Source organism: Nothoprocta perdicaria, unplaced genomic scaffold (assembly GCF_003342845.1).
Source record: "Nothoprocta perdicaria isolate Ctin4 unplaced genomic scaffold, notPer1 scaffold_7, whole genome shotgun sequence".
Taxonomy (NCBI): domain Eukaryota; kingdom Metazoa; phylum Chordata; class Aves; order Tinamiformes; family Tinamidae; genus Nothoprocta; species Nothoprocta perdicaria.
The window spans coordinates 5,348,605-5,370,737 of record NW_020455976.1 but is presented as its reverse complement, the minus strand read 5'-3'; the positions used below and the strand labels follow the sequence as shown (position 1 = coordinate 5,370,737).

The 22,133-nt window shown below is 40.8% G+C and overlaps 2 protein-coding genes across 5 annotated transcripts in view; one reads left to right on the top strand and one right to left on the bottom strand.

The window, feature by feature from the left end:
- Positions 1-10,327, bottom strand: part of VTI1A (vesicle transport through interaction with t-SNAREs 1A) — a 251,075-nt gene extending 240,748 nt beyond the window's left edge. For 2 of the 4 annotated variants that reach the window (XM_026050558.1, XM_026050559.1), the window contains exons 1-2: positions 10,217-10,327; positions 2,990-3,048 (exon numbers count right to left, since the gene is read on the bottom strand). In XM_026050558.1, the coding sequence (XP_025906343.1) occupies positions 2,990-3,048; positions 10,217-10,310 (153 nt within the window). In that variant the 5' untranslated portion in view covers positions 10,311-10,327. The remainder of the gene's footprint in view (positions 1-2,989; positions 3,049-10,216) is intronic. The other 2 variants (XM_026050560.1, XM_026050561.1) reach the window with 1 other exon arrangement.
- A 490-nt stretch (positions 10,328-10,817) lies between these two features.
- Positions 10,818-19,386, top strand: ZDHHC6 (zinc finger DHHC-type containing 6). Its single transcript, XM_026050647.1, has 10 exons — positions 10,818-11,047; positions 11,504-11,595; positions 12,796-12,955; positions 13,831-13,992; positions 14,622-14,675; positions 15,886-16,053; positions 16,363-16,404; positions 16,827-16,972; positions 17,063-17,106; positions 18,921-19,386. Exons 1-10 carry the CDS (start codon positions 10,979-10,981, stop codon positions 19,022-19,024), a joined length of 1,041 nt encoding a protein of 346 aa, XP_025906432.1. The 5' UTR covers positions 10,818-10,978; the 3' UTR covers positions 19,025-19,386.
- Positions 19,387-22,133: the final 2,747 nt, after the last annotated feature.

The window sequence follows — 22,133 nt, the reverse complement described above, 5'->3', positions numbered from 1 at the left end:
ATTAGGCCCTGTCCTCAAGATTCCACATGGATTTAACCAGGTAAGATTGCTCCTGACAACACTCACTACACTCCTAGCACTGAATACAGCAAAAGCAGAGCAGCCACAGATATTTCCATTTAAAAAAAAAAATATATATAACAGGGTGAGGTAGAGCTGATATTGCCCATTGAGACTCCAGAATAATTCTCTTCCCCACACAGGAACATTTCCACATATAAATTGCTCTGGACTATAACTGAATTCTCTGGAGGATTAGGGACGTCCTGAATAATATCTCAAGTTCTTTCAAATTCTATTCTGAATATTGGTAACTAGACATCAGTATTCACCTTGTCCTGATACGGCTGACAGACTCAACTGCATTCCACATTCCTTCAAAAAACCCAAAATTGCATCCTACGTAAATCTTAGGAGAAACTTTTTTATATGATGAGGACAGACAAGCAAAGGGGTGGGTTGCCCAGACAGGTTGTGCACTCTCCATCCTTGGAAGTTTTCAAAGCCCCACTGGAAAAAGCCCTAAGACACTTGGCCTGATCCAACATCTGACTCCTTCTCTGAGCATGAAGCTTTCCTTGGGTACCCTCCTCCATGCTCACACTTCAAGCTGTCATGAATATTAGACCACTCCACTATGAAATTTACTCCAAAACAAAATCCCTTTTCCACCAGAACCTATCCAGCCTCCACAATAAGTGAAGTTTTGTTCTCTCTGCAAAAAGAGATAGATTTCTTAATTTTAGAAAGACTACGAAGAGAAGAGAAGAGAAGAGAAGAGAAGAGAAGAGAAGAGAAGAGAAGAGAAGAGAAGAGAAGAGAAGAGAAGAGAAGAGAAGAGAAGAGAAGANAGAGAAGAGAAGAGAAGAGAAGAGAAGAGAAGAGAAGAGAAGAGAAGAGAAGAGAAGAGAAGAGAAGAGAAGAGAAGAGAAGAGAAGAGAAGAGAGAAGAGGATAATCAGCAGCAAACTGCCCAGCTCGTGGCAGTCTCAAACCCCTTTGGGTGTGTTCTGGAACATTCTAGCACATTCTAAATTTTATACTTCAAATAATTTCTCTGAGTTTACATTGAGCATCTTTAAAATCACTAACATAAATTCGTAAATGTCTATATTAAAATTAAATCCTTAAATGTCTCTCCATATAGAAATACACTCAATTACTACTGCACAGAAAGCAAGAATGACAGGATTTCTCTCTAGAGCTCTTATTCAACACAACTCTTGTGAAAAGGTCCCTTAAAAGACTAAAAAGGCTTTGGAGTCAGCTCTGTATATATTAGTTGAATTAGAGTAATGATCTTACCCAAAGCAAACAGCATTAAAAAAAGCCAACAGTCAATATCAACAGTCAATATCTCTACAAAAACACTTAGAATACACGAAATGATAATTTTCTAACAAAGTAGAAAATAAAACAAAATAGGCTAATCCCATCAATAGTGCCTGAAAAAAGTCAGTACATGAAAACTAACAGTGACAATGAATTTGGTTTGTTTCAGTTTTCTGCTTCAGTCTTTGGTTTAAAAGGGAGGATATTTTTAATCTGTTTGTTCAAACCTATTAGCAGGTTTGTTCAAATCGATTTGAAACCCAAACCTTGACATTTATCATTAACATGCTAGGTAATTACTTAAAGCAAATAATTGCATGAAGCATCTGTCTAGTAGCGTTAGCAACAAAATCTAAAATAAAAGCACGAAGAAAAGTCAGTACATTAAGTTCAGCATTAAAAGGAAAATGCTGATATGGGATTTACCTTTTAATCCTATAATAAATACAAATCTAGATTATCATCTTCTGACATAACTATTAATAAGTCATTAACTCAGTTTCTGTCCTTCCAATCTTACTAAGATCAAAAAAACCTAAATCTGAACATTTTTTCACCAGAGCACCTACTTTGCATGCAATTTTCAGGTGGAAAGGAAGAAAAAAAATGGGGAAGGAAAAAAAGTCGTTCTCTATTTCTATTTCCCTTCAACTATTTGAAAATGGAAGTATCTCCAAGTCGTAAGATATCTTCAGAACATCCTCATGAGGTGCAGCATGTTCTTATGTATGAATAATTGATATATGAGTAATTTTATCATATTCCTCCCTGAGGATTGTGAATCAGCGAGGTTAGGCACTTGGCCAAGGTCACTGAGGAGCCTGCAGCAGAGTCATCCTGAGAGCCAGCTCTCCAGTGCTCTGACCACAAACCTAAACTGAATTAATTTTTAAAACAAAAGCTCCAGGTGTGTCCCCAAACATATGAGAGCCCTTTTACTTCCTGTGTCAAAAACTTAAAAGTGTCAATATTTTTGTTTAGTCAATATTCAAGTTGCATAGTTTTAAAAACCTCTAAGTTTCCAGACCAGGAGGACTATAGAGAAATATTGGCTATGTGGGATGGGGGGTGGAAATCAATTCCTACTGTGACTAAACAACCTTCTCAGACACTCCACAAGACTTTACTTTGTAGTCCAAACGAAGTACATGACAGCTTGTAAAGGAATAAAATAGAAAAAGCCACAAATACTTAACATATATAGTTTTATTCTATCACAGCAGAGCACTAACTAATGCTTGATTAACTGATATTTTTCTCAGAACAATACCCCATACAACCACTTCCCTCCGACCTCAAATTTACTCATTCACTATAAGTGAAAGAATGATCTATTAGTCTAAAAGACTATCAAATAGATTAAGTGCAAAGTGGATCCTATAAGGAAAAAGAAAAGCTCTATATGTATGAAATTGAATGAAAATCCTAGAGCGAAAAAAACTAAGTCAAAATTCATAGCAGCCTGCAATAGCTTGCAATAGTATCAACCTTAAATCACTTAATCCAAAGGGATACATCAAATATATTACTCTTGTGTATTTCATATTCTAAAATATTAACACAGTACTTCCAGGCTAGCATATATGCTAAATATTACCATTAATGATATTTATTTTTTTTCCAGAAATTGGCAGTTAACATGAAAAGTCATGACATACCAGTTCCCTTGCTTCTTCTAGCTGTTTCTCAATACTTGCAACCATTTGCTTCTTCTCATCTGAAACAGAATTATGGAGATACCAATATAATTATGCTCTTGTCATGAAAGAAAACTGCACCGTTTCAAAAGAAGCTTATACCTATCAGTTAAAGCTGACTCAAAGGATTTATTCTGTATGACATTAGCATGCACTGTGATATACATAACAGTATTTTAAAAAAAGAATAGGATCAAAGGAGGCTTGAAATATTTTGCTTTGCTGTAGAGGAGCTTACGAATTAGGAAAGGAGCTATGGTTGCTCAAATTGTAAGAGTTCAACAGGAACAGGATGTATAGCAGCATACATTATGACAAATGGAAAAAAAAAGATTCATGGTTTAAAAAACAAGATCTATTATATTTATTTGTACAAAGGCAAACACCCTCGCTGTAACAAACCCAGACACTGAATAAAAGGTCTGTATTCCCCTCCTTTATGCCAAGTCTACACTCCCTGGGCCTCCTACCTCAAAAAAAAAAAGGTTCCTTATAACAATAAAAATGCAAACTAGTATTAAAAGATAAAAATAAAAAAATAAGTTAAAGTCAGTTATGAGCTATAAGCACCAAGCATCTTATTCAGAGTTGAACATGATGGGTTCTGCAGAGTCTCTAGGCCAGGCTCTCCCCAGGTGCAGGTTCCCAAGCAGCAAGCGTGTCTGAGCTCGGTCCTGTCTCTAACCACCCCTTCTCATTCTGAGATTTCAGTAAGAAATTAAAACTGTCAGTATGAAATGAGAGCTGAAATGCAGTACTGTATCTATCAAATATTCCAACTGCTTAATCATTTAATTGAGTGTAGCATAAAAGGGGGCTCAGGGGAATCCTCACTCACCAGGTAATCAAAAAGTCCCTCAAGTGCTGGGCTACGAGGGGCAGTATTCAGGGTGTGCAATACTGCCACTTGCACTGCTCCTGCCTTCCGCACGGCCCCAAAGCCTCTCCCTGGAAACCCACCTGTAGCCTCAATGCAGTTACCAACAAAACTCTAGGACACCAACTGTGAAACCACCCAGCACAGATACTAGCAGCCATTACTCCTTAGACATGATGAGGGACAAGTCTCCAGTGGCACACGGGACTTGACTGAGTATCTTCAAGCTTAAGGATTTTTTTTTAAGTTGAATTTGTTTCTCTACCATATGATCTCTTTATATCTATGTGTTCACTGCTTAGAGACCAAAATGGACTGGCTACCCAGTGATCTCATCTGATCATCTGCACATCACAAACTACTGAATTCATAAATGAACTCCTTTGCATACACAGTCTTTCATGGGATGAAATGCTTTAAGTAAATTGAGTTCCTTACACAGAAATTGGCAGGTGCCAAGTAGGCAAAGTTAGAATCTTCCATTGTATAATGCGAGATGTGCCCTACCATTAACCTTCCTAAAAAGCAACAAAACTCCTTCAGAAAGATGATATTGCTACAGCATTTCTGGTGAAGTATCCCCACTACAAGGGGATGCAATTCAGCTGAATCCAACTGTTACTCCATGCTATCCTGGAATACATTTGGACGGGCCTATCCACTTACCTCCTGTTTCTCCACTGTCACCCTCCCAGGGAATGACCTGTCACTCTGTTAAGGACACACTAACACCAGGACCTGTCCTCCTCCTTCAGTTACAGACACTGCAGCTCTGCTCACAGGGAGGAGCAGGTTCACCTAGCACTGAGGCAGCCTCACACCCCAACCCCATCCTATTCCACATGTGCAAATCAAAGTGTTTGGGGGTGACAGCAGTGAGAAATGAATGGCTGTATCTGGCAAGTGGAGCTAGAATAAAATACTGGAAAAGTCTGAATTACTCTGAGTAACAGAAACTCTGCAACATAAGCAGGAATGAATGACTACAATCCTAGCCCTCCCCAAACACAGCTCCCTCCAAAGAGGCCCCAAATTTGATCATGCAATCCCTTACACAGAGGTGAAGCCAACAAAACAGCCACCCTTCCTGCAAATCCTGCAGGCACACCACCACCACCAGCACGTGCTACTGTGCCAAAGCTGAAACGGCTCATTTCTCATGCAGCACTTCAATTTTCCATTAGTTTCACTTTATTCTGTTTCCCACTCGGGCAATCAAGACAGAAAAATATCTAATGGTTAAAATGATATTAATTAACCCTCATTGCTGCCACTCCCATGCCCAGGTAGTTCAGTTCCCCTACCCTGCATCCCAAAACATGTTCCTCCCTTCATCTGCAAGCAGGTAAGATGATGCTGACACACCAAAGGAAAAACAATGTAAGAGATAAAATACACAATGCCATTTTATTGCACTCAAAATATGGTCTAGAATGTGTCAGCAGAAAATAGATGCATTACAGTGATTTCTGATACTCTCACAAGATTTATTGAATTACAATTTTATATACCTTAAAGTGACACAAAAAAATTTTTTTCAAGTCCTTTCATGCTGTTCAAACCCTGCGTGCATCTGGAATTACAAGAGCTACCTAGCACTTCACTGAATACTATTACCTCCAATACACTGAACACCATTTCTGTTGAACACTTTAGAGCCCATTACAGTCCACCACTGCATTTTACACCCGCAATATTATTTGTTCCATTGCAGTTCTTTACACTAGTGATCCAGTCAATGTTTCAGGAAAGAAAAATACCAAACGGACCAAGTATTAAGCTTATGATTCTCTTCATTGATCTGATTAATATGTATAAGTACATGAAGGGAGAATGTAGGGAGGAAGAGGCCAAGCTCTTCTCACTGGTGGCCAGTGACAGAACAAGGGTTAATGGGTCTAAGTTGAAACACAGGCAGTTCCATCTCCATGTGAAGAGGAACTTCTTCACTGTGAGGGTGACAGAGCCCTGGCACAGGCTACCCAGGGAGGTTGTGGATTCCCGGCTGCTGCCCCGAGGAGGAATTCAGGAATAGCCTGAATGCCAGGCTATGCTGCCCCCTCAAATAAGGATTTGTGAATTGGCACCAGGGCAGCTTGCTCAGTCTGCAGGTGAGGGTGGAACAGGTTAGTCCAAGTGAAGCTTGTCACTAATTAGGCAGATCAGGAAGAACAAGTTACCAGCCAATTAAAGAGCATCACATTTTAATAGGTAAATTTCATCCTCTGGGTTTACTCAGGTTTTTCCACTCTACCTACCTGGCATTTTCTAGAAGTACTTCTATAATACGGATGACATTTTTTAAATACAACTACTTCTCTAAACAAAGATCAGATCTGTATTTAAAAAAAAAAACAAAATTTTCTAAATTTAGAAGAGAACTTTTCTCTCCACACTGCCATAGAGCATATCCTGAAGGAAATGGCACATTTATAATAGCTGGCCCATTGACAAAATGTAGATAAATCTAAAAACAGAGAAGAAAAACAGATTTCTAATTGAGAAGTACGAAGAAACCCCTTCTCTACAGTCAGGGTCTGGCTTAAATGAAACAAGCTTTTACTGCATTTTCCCTCAGCTTTGCCCTTGCTTTCTTCACTTTTACTGCATTTTCCCTCAGCTTTGCCCTTGCTTTCTTCACTGTTTTAACCCCTTCTAAATAGAGCAGGGCTGCAAACAGGCGGATGTCTGCCTACAATTGTAGGAAGGCAGCACAGCACTGATCTGAGCTCACAGCCAACCAAGAAACGCACAAACAAAACTTGAACAACATCAATTAGTTTCACTGCTTGTGGAATTACTTTTTACTAGCATGTGCTAAAAATGAGAGACAGAAGGCTTCAGTGCATGGGCCACTGACATGTTTTGTTTCTCTTTGGGATGGTTCCATGTTCACCTAACACTTTATGAGAAGTTACTGTCCAACACTAAGACATATGGAACAGCATGTGTGTGTTTTCCTCCTTTGAGGCACAAAAGCTATAAGGAAAAGCCCAGACAATTTGATTTTGGTGTAATTTATGGGGTTGTAAAATCTGGTAGCAAGGACATACCACAATGAGTCTGCTGCAAATTGTAAACTCCTGTACAGAAGCACAGTGGGAAACTAAAGATGGGATTTTCCTCAGCTAAATTTGTTAGATACAGCCCAGAGTGCTTTGATTGCCCAGCAGGCGATAGAAGTACCAAGCATGAAATTAAATACCACTGTATCTACCACTGCACGAGGTGAAAACCTCAGCACTGGGAAACAGCTAACTGTCACCACCCGAGCTGGGAACACATGACAAGATGAAGATACTTCTCTACAACACCAAGAACATTAGTAACAAACACACAGCCAGTGACCTTCACTTTACAGACATCTGTAGCAGCAGCATGGAGCATCTATTTAAAACCTGTTTCTCAGTTCAGAACACTTGCCTTAGGTCTTCAGATGACATCTGCCTTTACAGAAGATCTTTCTTCCCAGGACAGTCTACTGCCCCTACTGCTTATTGTTTCTGTAGCATGAGTGCGCTTTTGTTTTGTTCCTTGCTGAACTATTTATGGTTTGTGACAATAGGATTGTTTGTCGAGCCACCATCCTCCTAGGACAGACAATCACGTCAAGTCCTGACAACAGTAAACACAGGAATGCTGGAAACACAATTCGCCAGTGTTTCTCCAGTGCAACTGAACATGAAGCTTACAGTAGGGTCCATCTTGCGTAGCAGAAGAAATTAAATCAGTCACTAGACTTCAGGAAATCTCCTTGTCTTATGCAGCAATAGCACAAGTTCTTACACCTTTCATCCTGCTTCTTCCAGGCTGGGGAAAGAGGCCATCAACAACCTCTGAAATCTCTGTTGCTGAAGATGCCACCTCACGTGCACATCTCCACATCCCCCTCCCACTTCGAATCACATCCTCTTTTGAGGAACTCCCAGCCATCTCCACAAGAACTAACTGGAACTTCTGGTGAGGAAGCAGCAAAGATCTTGCAAATTCTCCTATTAAGAAACAAGGGGAAAACATGTATTTAAAATACTTCTGTTTAAAGTGCTCAGCATATTCATAGGGCTTTGTTGTTGATGTTTTCCCTCCCCAACAAGCTGCAAAATGCCTCTTTTAGTTACAACTGCTTTTTAGTTTAAAGTAAGAATAGTCCTGAAACATTTCTTTCATTCTATAAGTACGCAGAGCAACCACTAGCCTTAACACAAGCCAGTCCAAACCGCAAACCACCATCCTCAAATCCTGCCATGGAATCTTAGAAGTTTGGCTGTTGTCATATCTTGAAGCCATTCACCCCAATGCCACACTATTGATCCCATTGGGAAAACACATTCTTTCTCTTTCAGAGAGACAGCAAGTCCTAAAAATCCCTTCTAACAGCTAGAGAAAAGAATTATAGTTTCAAAGCTTGGTACTGACATTTTACATCACTGCAAAACACAGTACTCTATTCACCTCACATCTAAAATTGAAAAGTTCCCCAAGTGGATAAGGAAATAGATTTTAAGGAAAGCATTATGGAAATCCATTGCTGATGATCACAACATCTTTCCTACTGAATCACAGACACCAATGGCTTACAAACTGCATACAATTACCAAATAGAAATTTCTACTTTTTTCAATCATCTCACTGTGCAGCATTACAGACCTCTAGAAGATGAGATATTACTGCATTTATAATGTGTCTTCCTGTTCTTACAAAAAGTCCTTAAATTCACTATTGAAGAGCAAACAGATCCTCTGGAGAGGGGTTTACTGCTTGCCCTCATTAACCTGCTCTAGTGGCCACATAAAGGTACAGTATTATGCCTGTATAGCCCCAATTACACTAGCTTTAAAATCCAATCACTCCAACTCACAGAATCTCTCCTCTCTAGAGCCCTACACCTCTGTTACAGGATCCCTGAATGGCTCAGGCTGGAAGGGGCCTCTGGAGACCTTCTCACAGTCCCTCTGCTCACGTTGGGTCACCTAGAATGGGTTGCCCAGGGTCTTGTCCAGGTGGCTTTCTAATACTTCCAAGGATGGCTACTCCACAACTTCCCTGCAAAACAGAAACATTACCAGACAGAAAAAGCTTTTGCCCTCCTAAGTACCTACAGGCTGTAACCGAATCACCCCCAATACCCTTTCTAAGCCTAACAGCAAAATAGCTGTGGTAAGCCTATGAGGAAGCAGTTTCCTGCCCTTTAATCATTCTTGCAACTGGTCACTGAACCTTGCTTTACCAGTGAATTTTTTAACTTAACAACATAGCTAGACATAATATCCCCACACCAAGTATGTATTTTGCTCAAAACTCCCCTACTTACTCGTGTCAGATGTACTTTAGACCCTGAGCCAGTGTTGCCCTGGAATCTGGTGTTTTACATGAGGCTTCTTCCTTCACGCTGATCGCCTCAAAGCCTACTTACAGTCACTACCTCTTGCTTTGGAGGGCAGCATGAGAAGTCCTTGGTTGCAGCTGCATGGTGTAGAGGGTTTTGCTTGTTTCTTTATCTTTGGTCATACACACAAGTATACTGTTGCTGGTTTTTGTTTTCTCTTCCAGAAGTACTCAAAACTGAGGTGTCTCCGAGGTATCCCTGAGCTTTGGGAAATGTGTTTGCAAAGCACAGACAAATACACTTAATGACTTGAGTGCTGAAAAGACATTAAGCTGAACCACAAGAGGAACAGCTGAGAAACCTGGTTATTCTCAGCTTCCCTCTGCCCGTGCTGGGAGCCCCACGTCAGGGCACTGATTCACAGGCCCTGGAAGTTTCTGCAGGGCTCAAGACACCGTCGTTCCCAGGCACCTGCCCTTGCAGTCTGGCAGGAACTCCTGTCCCTGCTGCAGAAACAGGTCACGAATCAGACCGAGAAGGCTGTAGGCTACTGACAAACACATCAAAGTAAATGAACACTGACTCCTTTGAAGCTCTTCCTACGTATGTGTCACCAGAGCCAAACATCCAAATCAATCGCCTTAGTGGCGGACTGCAAGCATAACGATTTGGGTGAAATCACAGGCAGATTCTCTCTATGCCACAAGTGCTGGAGAATACAGAAAGTCAGAGGAGCACAAGGAGCCTCAAGACCAGAGCAGGGAGCGCCCGAGGGCGACGCTTGCTCGGGGAGCGCCTGGGCTCGGACGGGGGCAGCGCGGGGCCCCTGGGAGGCGGCGGGCAGGCGGCACCGCCCGCGGTTACCCGCGCTGCGCGTTCCAACGCGGCCCCGCGGCACGATCGGCGGGCCCGGGGGCAGCGGCAGGCGCCGCGGCAGGGCCGGGGGCGGCCCCAGCGGCTCCGCGGAGCCCCCGGCCGCGCTCACCTCCCAGCAGCTTGGGCACCCTGGCGATGCGGCCCGTCACGTCGGCCGTGAGCACGGCGAAGTCCTGCTCGTAGCTCTCGAAGTCGGAGGACATGCTGGCGGCGGCGCCGGGGAGCCCCGCGCGGCCCCGCTCCGGCCTCAGCCCCGGCACCCGGACGCAGCCGGCCGCCCGCGGCCGCTCCGCTTCCGCGTTGCGCCACGCGAAAAGGTGCCCCCCCCTGCCGCCTCAAGACTCAGCGCAGGTTCCGCCGCCGCTCCGCACAGCCCGCGCCACCGCCCTGCACAGGAAGAGACGCCCCGTGGGCGCCCTACAGCGCGCGGCGCCACCCCCGCCTCCCGCTCTCGCCTTTAACGGGAGCGCAGAGCTCCCGCCCTTCCCGTGGAGCGGCAGCAGGGAGCGGTTTCCCGAGGACCCCAATTAGCGGCGGCTGTGCCGGCGCGGGCCGGAAGTGCCGGCGGCGCGGGGCCCGTCATGGCAGCGCCCTGCGCGGCGCGCGGGGCCGGCGGCCGCTCCTGAAGCGCTGGCGGCGCCGCTCGCCGGGCCCCGCGCGGGCCGCGCGCCCTCCCCCCTCCCCCCCCGCAGGCGCGGCGATGCGGGCGCTGCGCGGGGCGCGGCGCCTCTGCCACTGGGGGCCGCTGGTGGCGCTGGCCGTGGTGGCCGTGTGCTCCGGCACGGCGCTCGCCGACGCCGCGCTCTGGTACTGGCCGCTCGACACGGCCGGCGGCGGCCTCCACTTCCTCGTGCTGCTCAACTGGACCGTCATGATCCTCTACAACTACTTCAGCGCCATGTTCGCCGGGCCGGGATACGTGCCGCTGGGCTGGGCGCCGGTAAGGGCGGCGCGGAGGGCAGAGCCCGCTCGGGACCCCGCGATAGCCCCGCTCGGGGCCGCCCGGCCCCGCTCCCCTTCCCTTCGCGTGGGTCCCGCCCCGCCGAGCCCGGCCCGGGCGCACGCGGCCTTCTCTGCGTTTGTTTCCAGTAAAACCAGCGCAGTGCCCCGCGCTGTTGACTCACAGAAGCCAACAGTGGAAGCTTGTTTATGCAGAGTCACCCTTCCCCGGTCAGGAGTTCTTTATTTCTTTTAACAGTGAGAATTGGCTGTGTTGATAGCCAGAAGTGCCGAGGATTTTTTTTTCTTCCTGCTACTTGCAGTTAAATGGATTAGGGGTGTGAATCACTCCCCATCAAAGTAAACCAGGAATGCATTAGGTTAAGGAAGGGCTAAGATATGTCCTGCTTGTAGAGTCATGTGTTTCTGCCTAACATGCCTGTTTTTGTGTTCAAAGGAAAAATCTCAGGATTGCATGTATCTCCAATACTGTAAAGTGTGCCAGTCTTACAAGGCACCACGGTCACACCACTGTCGAAAATGCAACAGGTAGCGTCTCTGTTTGAAACTACCTTATACCTATATTTAAAGCAGCTTTTAATCTGGCACTAACTGGGGGCTTTTATTGGGAGGGAAGGGAACAGGAAGATGTTAAGTGAACTGAGGTGCCTTTGGGGTCAGTTTAGAAAGTTAATGCCATGTTATGCGCTGATCTTCCAACAGACTTTTGTGAGCTAAAGGATGCATTATTACAGAAAGCCACACTGGAATCTAGCACAGCTTGAAAAGAAGCCACTTTTGATTGCAAAAGCTCTGCAGGCCTGACCGTGGTTGAGTTGAGCTTGAGTTAACGGGACAGGCCCTCATCTGAAGGATTATGCAACATCAGAAGGGTGTTTATAAATGTGAGCTCCACAGATGTGTCTGTGGATCTGTGCTTTTGGGAAGCAGAGACTAAAACTGTAGACCAGTGACATAATTTAGCTGCAGCATCCTGAGATTTTAAATTAGACTCCTGCTGTTGATGAGCAATCTGTTTCCTTCTATGTGGTTCTAAGGAGTTATCATTGAAAATAACACTGAAATGGATTGTCATTGAAAATGATAACAGATCCTAATGATCCTCTTTGCAATAGCAACTTCTTTTAGTAATTTACTTTTTGAAAATTAAGATAGAGAAATTTATAGCGCAACTTCGTAAAACCGATCATTAGAATAATTTGAAGTTTGTGCCTCCTGAACTGGAGCCAAATACACGTTCCTAGCCTGTTTCCGTTCAATAAAATAGACTACTTAAACTGCTGCTGAAAATTCTTTACACTGTGGCGAATTTCAGTATATGAAATCACATTTTTTTTTCTGTTAGTCGTATATGCACTTTCTGCAAGTACTTCTCAATGAATTTGTTATTTCTGTTAGTTTCTTTAGTACCTTTCATTTAGGTAAATCAGATGCAATTAGGACGCAGGAGATAACGAGATTAGGTTCTCCTGTATTTTCTTTGACCTGGGCGGAGAAATAAGAGGATCTCCAGAAAGATTGCACCAGAAATTTTTCATCATGGCTGTTTCTTGCTATGAGCTTGGATAATAAAATGGGGATCTTCCTCATGTAATTCTAGGATCTTTAAAGACATTTCAGATAAGCTTAAATAAATGAACAAAGGTAGAATTGTAAATAGTGAAGTGTCTTTTAAGCTTTTTGAAAGACTTCATCAAGGCCCTTGATATGAATCAATGTTTTTCCCAGGTGTGTCATGAAGATGGATCATCACTGTCCTTGGATCAACAACTGTTGTGGATACCAGAATCACGCGTCTTTCACCCTCTTCCTCCTGCTAGCGCCACTGGGATGCATTCATGCTTCTTTCGTTTTTGTTATGACTATGTACACTCAGCTTTATAACAGAGTAAGGAAACAGTTAAATGCTTAAAATATTCCTTAAGCCAAATGAGTAATTTCTTTTTGGAAATAGTGATTTTGTTCCCAGTAAAGAAGCAAGTAGAATTATTTGCTACTGTTTTAACCTGTGCTTTCAGTTCTGCTGTTCATGATTTCAGAAGCATGTTCATTAACTGGAGAAGGTTTCAGAAAAAGATAGACATTTTTTTAATATTTTTTTTTTCCCTGTTGCCTGTTGTAATCATTGGCAGTTTTCCTAGAGCTTGGCATTAACTGAAGATGGTTTTTGGGTAGCACTTTTACAGAGACAGGAAATCTTTTCCTGTGGTTTGGCTTCACACAATCTGGCCACCGTTTATTTCTGGAACACAAAGTGGATGCTATTCATTTCCTTTTCCCTGTCACATGTTTAGAATTGTATTTCTTTAAGGAAAAAAAAAGTCAATTGTTTCTGGAACTGAAAATGATTTATGCTTGGTGTGACCTGCTACGTGCGAAAGTTTTTAGAAGAAAACCTGTAGCATTTCCATTGAAAATGGATACCGTGCTGTGTACACATTTTCAGTATGAAAGTACTGAAAGTTTTTTGCTAATGTGCCATAGTGTAGATTTTGCTGCATATTTTAGGCCTAACTTGTTGTAAAGTATGCCAGAAAATGCATGCTTGATTAAGCCTTTCATCTAGGAAAGGCCTAGATCCATCAAGAATGTGTTTCTGAAGAGGAATGCTTTTCTGAGCATTTTTTTCTGTAACTATTCCACTTCCTATAAATCTATGAGAAGTCAGGCATTACCTTGAGAGTCCTGTTTCTTATTGCTAACTTATTTTGTTTCAGTAACTGAAATATTCCAGAGCTGAGTAATTATATTTTCCTTTCATAGATATCCTTTGGGTGGAGTTCTGTAAAGATTGACATGAGTGCAGCCAAAAGAGACCCTCGACCTATTATTCCTTTTGGACTGTCTGCATTTGCTGCATCTTTATTTGCCTTAGGACTAGCATTAGGAACAACTATTGCAGTTGGTATGTTGTTCATTATCCAGGTGAGCATCTGGATTCCTTTACAAGAAGAGAAAAGCTGTAAGTTGTGTTTAATGTGTTGTTAATACCAGCTATGGAGCAGGAACAGAATTCAGTATTGAGATGGGAGCAGTTGCTTAGAGTTTATGTGGCTATGTAATTTTATCTTTTTTTTTCATACCACTTTCTCCCACTTCCCCTATTGTTACTGTAATCATTTTTTCATAAACTTGGGATTGAAATTCTAACAGACAGATTAGATGGACTCCTTTTCTAAGCAATTCTCCAATAAATTCTGTTTGGAGAAAGGCAAATCACTCAGTATCTCTGGACTTAAATGTATCTGTCCCTAGAAAATAAGAATAATTCAATATATGAAATGCCATCACATTTCAAATGTGTGAGATCTTTGCAAGAAAAGAAAAATAATACATTTTAAGCCTAAACTGAAATATTGTGCGATGATTTTTAAGCATACAATTCTAAAGGGGGATGTCAGCATGTTATCTGTGCAGTATTAATCAATCTTAAGTTTTAATTAAGCATATAACAGTTTCTTCAAAGCAAGTACTTTGTTAACTGAAGCTTTGTTTGCCTAGCTGATCGGTTTCTGTGGAGAGTTAATGCTATTTTCATCTGACACTTATTATAGATGAAAGTCATCTTGACAAATAAAACTTCAATTGAATCCTGGATTGAAGAAAAGGTAAGCTTTCACTGCAGTGCTTCTGCACTGTATTGTTTCAAAGCTAGCCTCTAAATTTATGAACTACTTCTTTTGCCTGTCTGGATTTAAGCCAATATTAATTCAGTGTTTTTTCAGTTCACTACTGACTTTGGGCCTACCGCCAGCTCTTTGTTACAGTCTCAGAATTTCACTGAAATAAACAAGAAAACCCTATCTGTTTAAAGGATTTCTGTGTTTGATTTTATTTATTGTGGCATTCAGAATAATCCTACATAAATGCTTGCTTATCTGCATGGAATATGTGACATTTTTTACAAGCATATCTTTAATTTTCCAATTCTACATACCATGTTTTGTCTCAGTTTTTCAAGTTCCCTATTTTTCTGTCGAATTAAACTTGGAAGGACATTCCATTTTGAAGAAGACTTACAAAACTATGGGATATATAGTCTTTCCTTCTTTACATTTCTCCTTAAAATCTGTATCTTTTCAGAGGTTTCACAAGCAGTATAGCAAAGAAGCAGAAGCTGAGTTTAGAGGAAGCAAAAGATGTGGAATCATATGCAGGATTTTTTTCTTTTTTTAACTGTATAACATAGATTATTAATATGTCCCTTTTGAAGACTGAAAACAACTACAATACGTAAATGTTTACTGAAAACTGCACTATTGGCAAATGAAACCTCTTGCCTGACTGTTCCACTAGATGTCACTGCTGCTGAACGAATGAGAAGTTTGTGCAGCAGAGTAGAAGTAGAAGCAAGGAGAAGATTCAGAGTGTTTTTATGTACAGCAGCCCTTGAAGGGGCATAGATCCTGCTGATCATCAATGTTCATGATCCTGAATCAAAGAACTCTGAGTTGTGCAAGTCTTTGTACGTAGTCGTAAGGAGTAGTCAGACATCACTCTTTCTAAAAGCCATAAAAGCCATAAAATGAAGGTAGAGCTTGGAGCAAACTAATCGGTAATATACCTAGTTGTCTCGCTAGAACAAACAAAAAAAAAATCAATGTGTGGGTGCAGCACATAAAATCCAAGGTGCTTCTGAATGCCATTGCTACTAGGTAGTTTTAAAAGCCTGAATTAGTATGAAAGGAGTTGACTACTCTTCCACAAAAGGCTTGCCTCCTTAGGGAGTGTCTCCAACCCTTGGCATTCTAAGCATTTGCTGTTCAGTCATTATTTGTAGGGTACCTTTGGTGAACTGTATTTCTTTACTATTCCTAGGCCAAAGACAGAATCCAATACTACCAAACGGGTGAGATCTTTATTTTCCCTTATGACATGGGAAGTAAATGGAAGAACTTCAAGCAAGTGTTTACATGGTCTGGGATTCCTGAGGGAGATGGCCTGGATTGGCCGGTGAGGGAAGGCTGTCACCAGTACAGTCTGACGGTAAATGTCCTTCAGTGGGATCTCAGGTTATTCCTCCTCACTATCAAATTCCCTGTCTTTCTGTGCAGTTATAAGCCAAATTTTTAAATAACTCATTGACTAGTAGCACATATACATCAGAAAAGGAATTTTGTCAAATTTTCTCTTTTTAGATAGAGCGCATATGTATGCTTTTGTGTGTGCTTTCAAAGGCTGAATATGTTTCGCTATGTTTGCTTAATGGTTTCAATGCCTCTTTTCACTTTGTGTTGGGTGCACAAGTATTCTTAAGCAAAACACTGACTAAATTCCTATTTATTATATTTCTAGATAGAGCAATTGAAACAGAAAGCAGACAAGCGAGTAAGAAGTGTAAGTATTTGATTTTGTGGCCTGAAATGTTACTTTGAAATTGTTATGTAAATAAATATAAGTATTGATATATTATTTCTAGTCATAGCTGTAAATTTAGCAATTAAATAAGGACTCTTTTTCCACAAAGCATTTTGCAACCTCTTTTTTTATTTAAAAACTTAATATTTGGGTTTCTTTGCATTTGCTCCTTGGTTTCCAGATGATAAGAAATGTGGTAATAATGGAGAATACTGCCAATGGATGAAGAATAAAGATGACTGTACTTAATTTTTTAGAGAGTTAATTGAGAGTTTAGGGTCCCTTAGCAAGTTGCCATTACACTTAGATGTAATGGTACAGTTAAGATTTTGGTTTGAAGCTGCCAGCAGGTTTGTAGCTCAGTGCACTAATATATTGCCATTTTCTGTCCCAATCGGCAGGTGCGGTATCAAGCAGTAGAAGACTACAGTGGTGTCTGCTGCCCTGTGACGAAAGGTGTTAAAACATTCTTCACAACACCGTGCACTGAAGAACCTAGAATTGCCCTGAGTAAAGGGGATCTGATTTTAGCCACAAGAGGCTTAAAGTTAGTGACTCCACACACCTTTATGTTTGGTTAAAAGAAATATTGAGATCAGTTCTGGCATCTAATTACCTGTTACGCTTTCTTCTCCAGACACTGGATGTATGGGGAGAAGATTCTCGACTCAACTGCTGATGGTATGAAGCAGATCATTTCACTTATTGTGTTGAAAATTATGAGCTAATTTTATAGTTGTCTGACTTTTTATAGAAATGTGACAACATGACATGTTTAACTTTCAAAACATAGAATGGCTTTATTGGCATTAGCCCCTTTTGTCTCCTAAAACAAAGACACAGTTTTTACTATTTATCTCACTAGCTCTTTGATAAATAATAATCATGAAATAGTTCTGTTAAGCTGAGCAGCTTATAGTAGTCTTCTGTTAAATTTCACGGAGATTTCCTGATATTCTAGGAAAAAGTAACTCTCTAATGCTGACTTTTTGTTACTGATATTTAAATAGTGGTGATTTGTAAGCAATTTCAGATTTTCTAACTAAACAGCCTACATCTATCTATATGTGTAGAGTTTGAATTACTTTATATTTTTTTGAAATGTATATATGCCTTTATATGTATATATGCCTTAAAAACTAAAAATTATTATGTCTTTGGATTGGGATTGGTGACGGATTTTTGGCGTTCACTTGCTAAACTAAGCAACTGTGTCTGTCAAGAGACTTCTGGTGGCCTGCAGAGAGACTCTATCATACCTTTCTCCCCTGAATGTTTGGCATTTTTACCCGAGTCGTTGCTTGCTCAAGGTTTAGCTAAAACTTTAGTTTCCAGGCTTTCCTTTGCAGCTGTATTGGGTTCCACTGTCTCTGCCAAACAATTGAGAATTCATTGCCTGTACATACTTTGTCAGTAAGGAAGGGGCAGGTAGTCACTGCAATGTATGCATCATTTCTTGAGGGACGGGCTGAGACTGCCTAGGAATATTCAACAGCTCTTTCTTGGCGGACTTTCTAAGATACCAAACCTAAGCAAGCCATTGAAATAAGTTTTTTCATAATTTGCATTCAAAGGTCACATTATTTAATGAGAAGATTATCAGGAAATATCTGTGCTACAGAGTATATATTTTTTAAATATGCAGGTGAATTGTATGGGTGGGGAATGAGATGAACTGAAAGATTGGATTAGATTGCAAAATAATATGGACATTTTGAAGATGTGAACTTGGAAACTGGGTAGAATTTGATAGTAATTCATAGAAAAATGCTATAATTAGTCAGGAATAATTAATCACAGTAAATAGAAGATGGAAAATGTAATGATTAAGCACCAATTCATCATATGATACAAAGAGTGGATCAGGATCTGACCATGACTCAACACTCCAGTAAAAAAGAAACAGGTATCTAGTTTTCCAGGTGCATCAAGCAATTCTCCACAGCATTGACAAAGGCACAGCTGAAATATTATCAAAGTAGTAATAGTAGTTACTACAGCTCAATAAAGAAGAGGGTCAGCTGAAGGGACTTCAGAGGAAAACACTAAAACTATGATCAGAGGATAAGAAAATCCAACCTTTGGGGAAAAGTGGAAAGAAGGCTGAGAAAGAAGATGGCTGAGCTCTGTAGGATAAAGTGATAGGAGAAAGCAGGTATATGTGCAAATAATCATCAGCTGCATTAAATTCTGATGCAGAGGTTTTATTTGCTTCCTTTGATATGTTGAAGAGATTTGTGAACATAAGATTTAGATCATGTATTAGGAAAGACTTTCTAAAAAGGAATATAGAGCACTCGTGGGGAAAAATAGATATCTGAAAAGAAGCTACATATTGGGAGAGACCCCATGCAACTCCAGGTAAATGTGTTAGCATATTTTGTCTTGGGAAAAAAAAAATTAGGTGACCTCTTCATATTTCTTCCAGTTCTGTGTTTTTCCTCTGTAGTGGGTCATATTTTGTTCCAAGTTAATGCAACTTTTCATGTCTTAAGGTGGAATAAGAGAACGAGGCTGGTTCCCTAGGAAATGTGTGGAAAAATGCCAATATGACTCTGAAATGGATCAACCAGTGGATGGAGAGAAGAAAACCAGATAGCCTTCTATTTTTCTTTTTAATTAACTAATGGGAATTTTATCTTTATACCACAATCCTTTACTTGAAACTTTCTGTATATTACTTTACACTTATGCAACGACTATGTAAAGACAGGGTTTTCTTTTCTTCACAGCTGAAAGGGTTGGATATGTCTGTGCCATGATTTGCATACTTTTTTTAACAATAAATAACTGAAAAAGCCATTTAATGGATTGTCTTCAGGATGCAACTTTTTTCATCCCAAATGAGTTTTTCTTTTTGCTGTTTAAATTGTATTTTATTGCATACCAAAATCATATTTTAGTCTTTCCACAACAGCATCATACTGCAATACTTGCTGTTTATCTTTTGTATTTTACTTTTTCTGAAGTTGCCCCCCAAAACTATGAAATAAACCTCAAATTCAAATTTACAATAAGATTTGTTACTTGTGACTTTTAATGATGTGACTTGTCCACCTCAAATAAATGATACACATTCATATTCACTTGTGGATTTGATTGTTCGTAGAGCTATAAGAACTCATTTATAGGCATGGAATTTTCAACAGATTCCGACGTAAAGAATTTACTGTTCCAAGTTTTTCTAAAGGCAGAAAGATGTCAGCTCTTGTTCCTAAAATGGTGCTGTCAATGCCAGAGAGTTGTAGCTTGCTGCATCTGTGCTCCCTTTGAAATCTAATCACAGATCTGAGAGACTGGAGATCTGGTCATGATCTGTCTTGGAGTGAAAGAGCAATAGACTCAGGACTGAAAACTTTTGTTAGCCTAGACCTACCAAAATGATTAACATCTTTCCTAAATGATTTTTATTTAGCCTCTGGCATGGATAAGTAAGTGGAAGTCTTTAATATAGTTATATGTATAAACTGATAACTTTCTTAAAAAAAAAAACCTTTAAAATGCTGCAGGTGTTCTTGGTCTCTCTGTTAGGCTAATTGAATATCATCTGTTAAGAGTCCTTGCCATTTAGTTATTTGAAAAATGCCTTAATTCAGTGAACATGTCCAAAAGACTTGGCTTGGAAGCACACTTGCAAGCTGAAGTACAGGCATTATTTTTCCCATGCTTTTATCTTGTTTAATCATTCCAGTTTTTCTGTAGCTATTGTTTCAATCTTACCTCTCTTCTTTTTGTAACATTCACAGCTGGTGTTTATTCTACCACCTTAACTTAGCTGTGCTTGCCAATGAAGAAATAAGCCCCAACAAAATGCATTTTCCTTGCTGCGTAGCCTTTACATGTCTTGAAGAGGAAGGGCAAGCTCTTTTTCAGGGCAGCTGTACCACGGCCTGCAGTGTTAAAAGAGAGACCATCTCTACGGAACCAATTTTTAATGCTAGGAATAATGATATTCCTTTTCTTCTTCATTGTTCTGAGGTTTTCTGCCATCTTCCTCCCACATTTTTTTTTTCCTTCAGAAATTGCTCTGCTCATTAAGGGAAGGAGCAGGTTGATTTGACACAGCACAGTTCTTTTTTCCCCACAATGATTCATCGGGAGCTAGGTCACAAAGAAGTAGAAAGCAAGTGTCATTTTCACGTAGTAATTAGGTCTATTAAAGTGCATCTTTTGCTCTTCCCTGAGACAAGAATTGCTCTATGTACTTAAAACCGCATCTTTTCCATCTTCTGACAGTAAGTCTAGAGCTGAAGTGTAAGAGGTCTAGTTCAGGCTCTACTAGGCTGAAAAATAAAGGTAGCTGCATGCTGAAATTGAACTCTCTGTCTTATTTAAGGAAAAGCAATGGAAAAGGCTGAGAAGAATTAGCCTCTTGCTTTTATAGAGGCAGTTTTTGCACTAATTGAAAGTGAAGCTGATGTAGATAAAGGGGAAAAATACAGTACTGATTATTGTAAATAGACTCCTCTTTCTATCTAGCCCAAATCAACAAGAATTTCCCTTTCTACTCATCTGCCCTAGCTTTAGCCTCCAAAACCTGAGAAGTTTCTGTATGGCCAAGCCATAGATGATGCCAGCTGCTTCAGTTCTTCAAATCATAGAGTCCTTAAAGTTGGAAAAGCCCTTCAAGATGATCAAGTCCAGCTGTAAACCCATCACCACCATGCCTGCTAAACCATGTCCTGAGCACCTCATCGCCACCTTTCTTGAACACTGCCAGGGATGGTGACTCCGCCACTTCCCTGGGCAGCCTGTTCCAGTGTTTTACTACTCTTTCCATGTAGATTTTTTTTCCTAATATTTATTATGAACCTCCCTTATTATGACAGTTTGAGGAAGTAGCCAGATTACTGTACAAGACTGTCCAAAAGGCCAGCCTTGGTAGCCTCTTGCCTGGGAGCTCTGAGGTAGTCACTGTTAGAAGAAAAAAATGGTAATAGAAGATTTCTGTCCTTCCTCATCCCAAAGGCTTCCGCTGTTAATTCAAATCTATTATGAGTTAACTGTACAGTTGAGAGGCACACTGCAAAGCACTGATGAGGAGAAAATGCTACAAGTCTCAGGCCAGGAAGACTAGATGTGCAGGTTATTTAGTTTCGGCAATTGAGTTTCTTAACTACTGTATTAGAGACTGTTTCCAGAGCTTCCTTGAGAGCATTGATTTAAATAAGTTCATTAAAGATGAATTAAGACTCAGTATTTCCTTCCAAGCACATCCTCTCTAGATAGGGAGCATAAGAGAATAACCAGAAATTAAATTGCAGGCCTAAGAGTTGTACCATATAGATGGAAAGAAAATCTAGTTAAATTTTATCTCGGGCACAGTTCTTACTCTCCAAAGCATAATTCAGATAATGTAATTTTTGATATAGTACAGAAAGGAGCTATTTCTAATTTAAGTAAAAGGTAGTTATCACCATTCATGCTAAATGCATGCATCTTAGATGAATAATAGTGATTAGGCCTAGTGGCACTAGGATCATCTCATAACGGACAACTGCTGGATTAGTCTGAAGTAGAAAACTGGATCTGATTTTAGCTCCACCCTCTGTATAATGGCAAGAGAGTTGCAGAGATCTGAACTTCATACCACATACAGTCACCCCTAGGTCAAGTCTTTGCTCATCTCATTTAAATCTATCAATCTTCTGTAGTTATCTGCAGTCCTCGGGTATTATCCAGAGATCATTTTTCCATCATTTCATTGC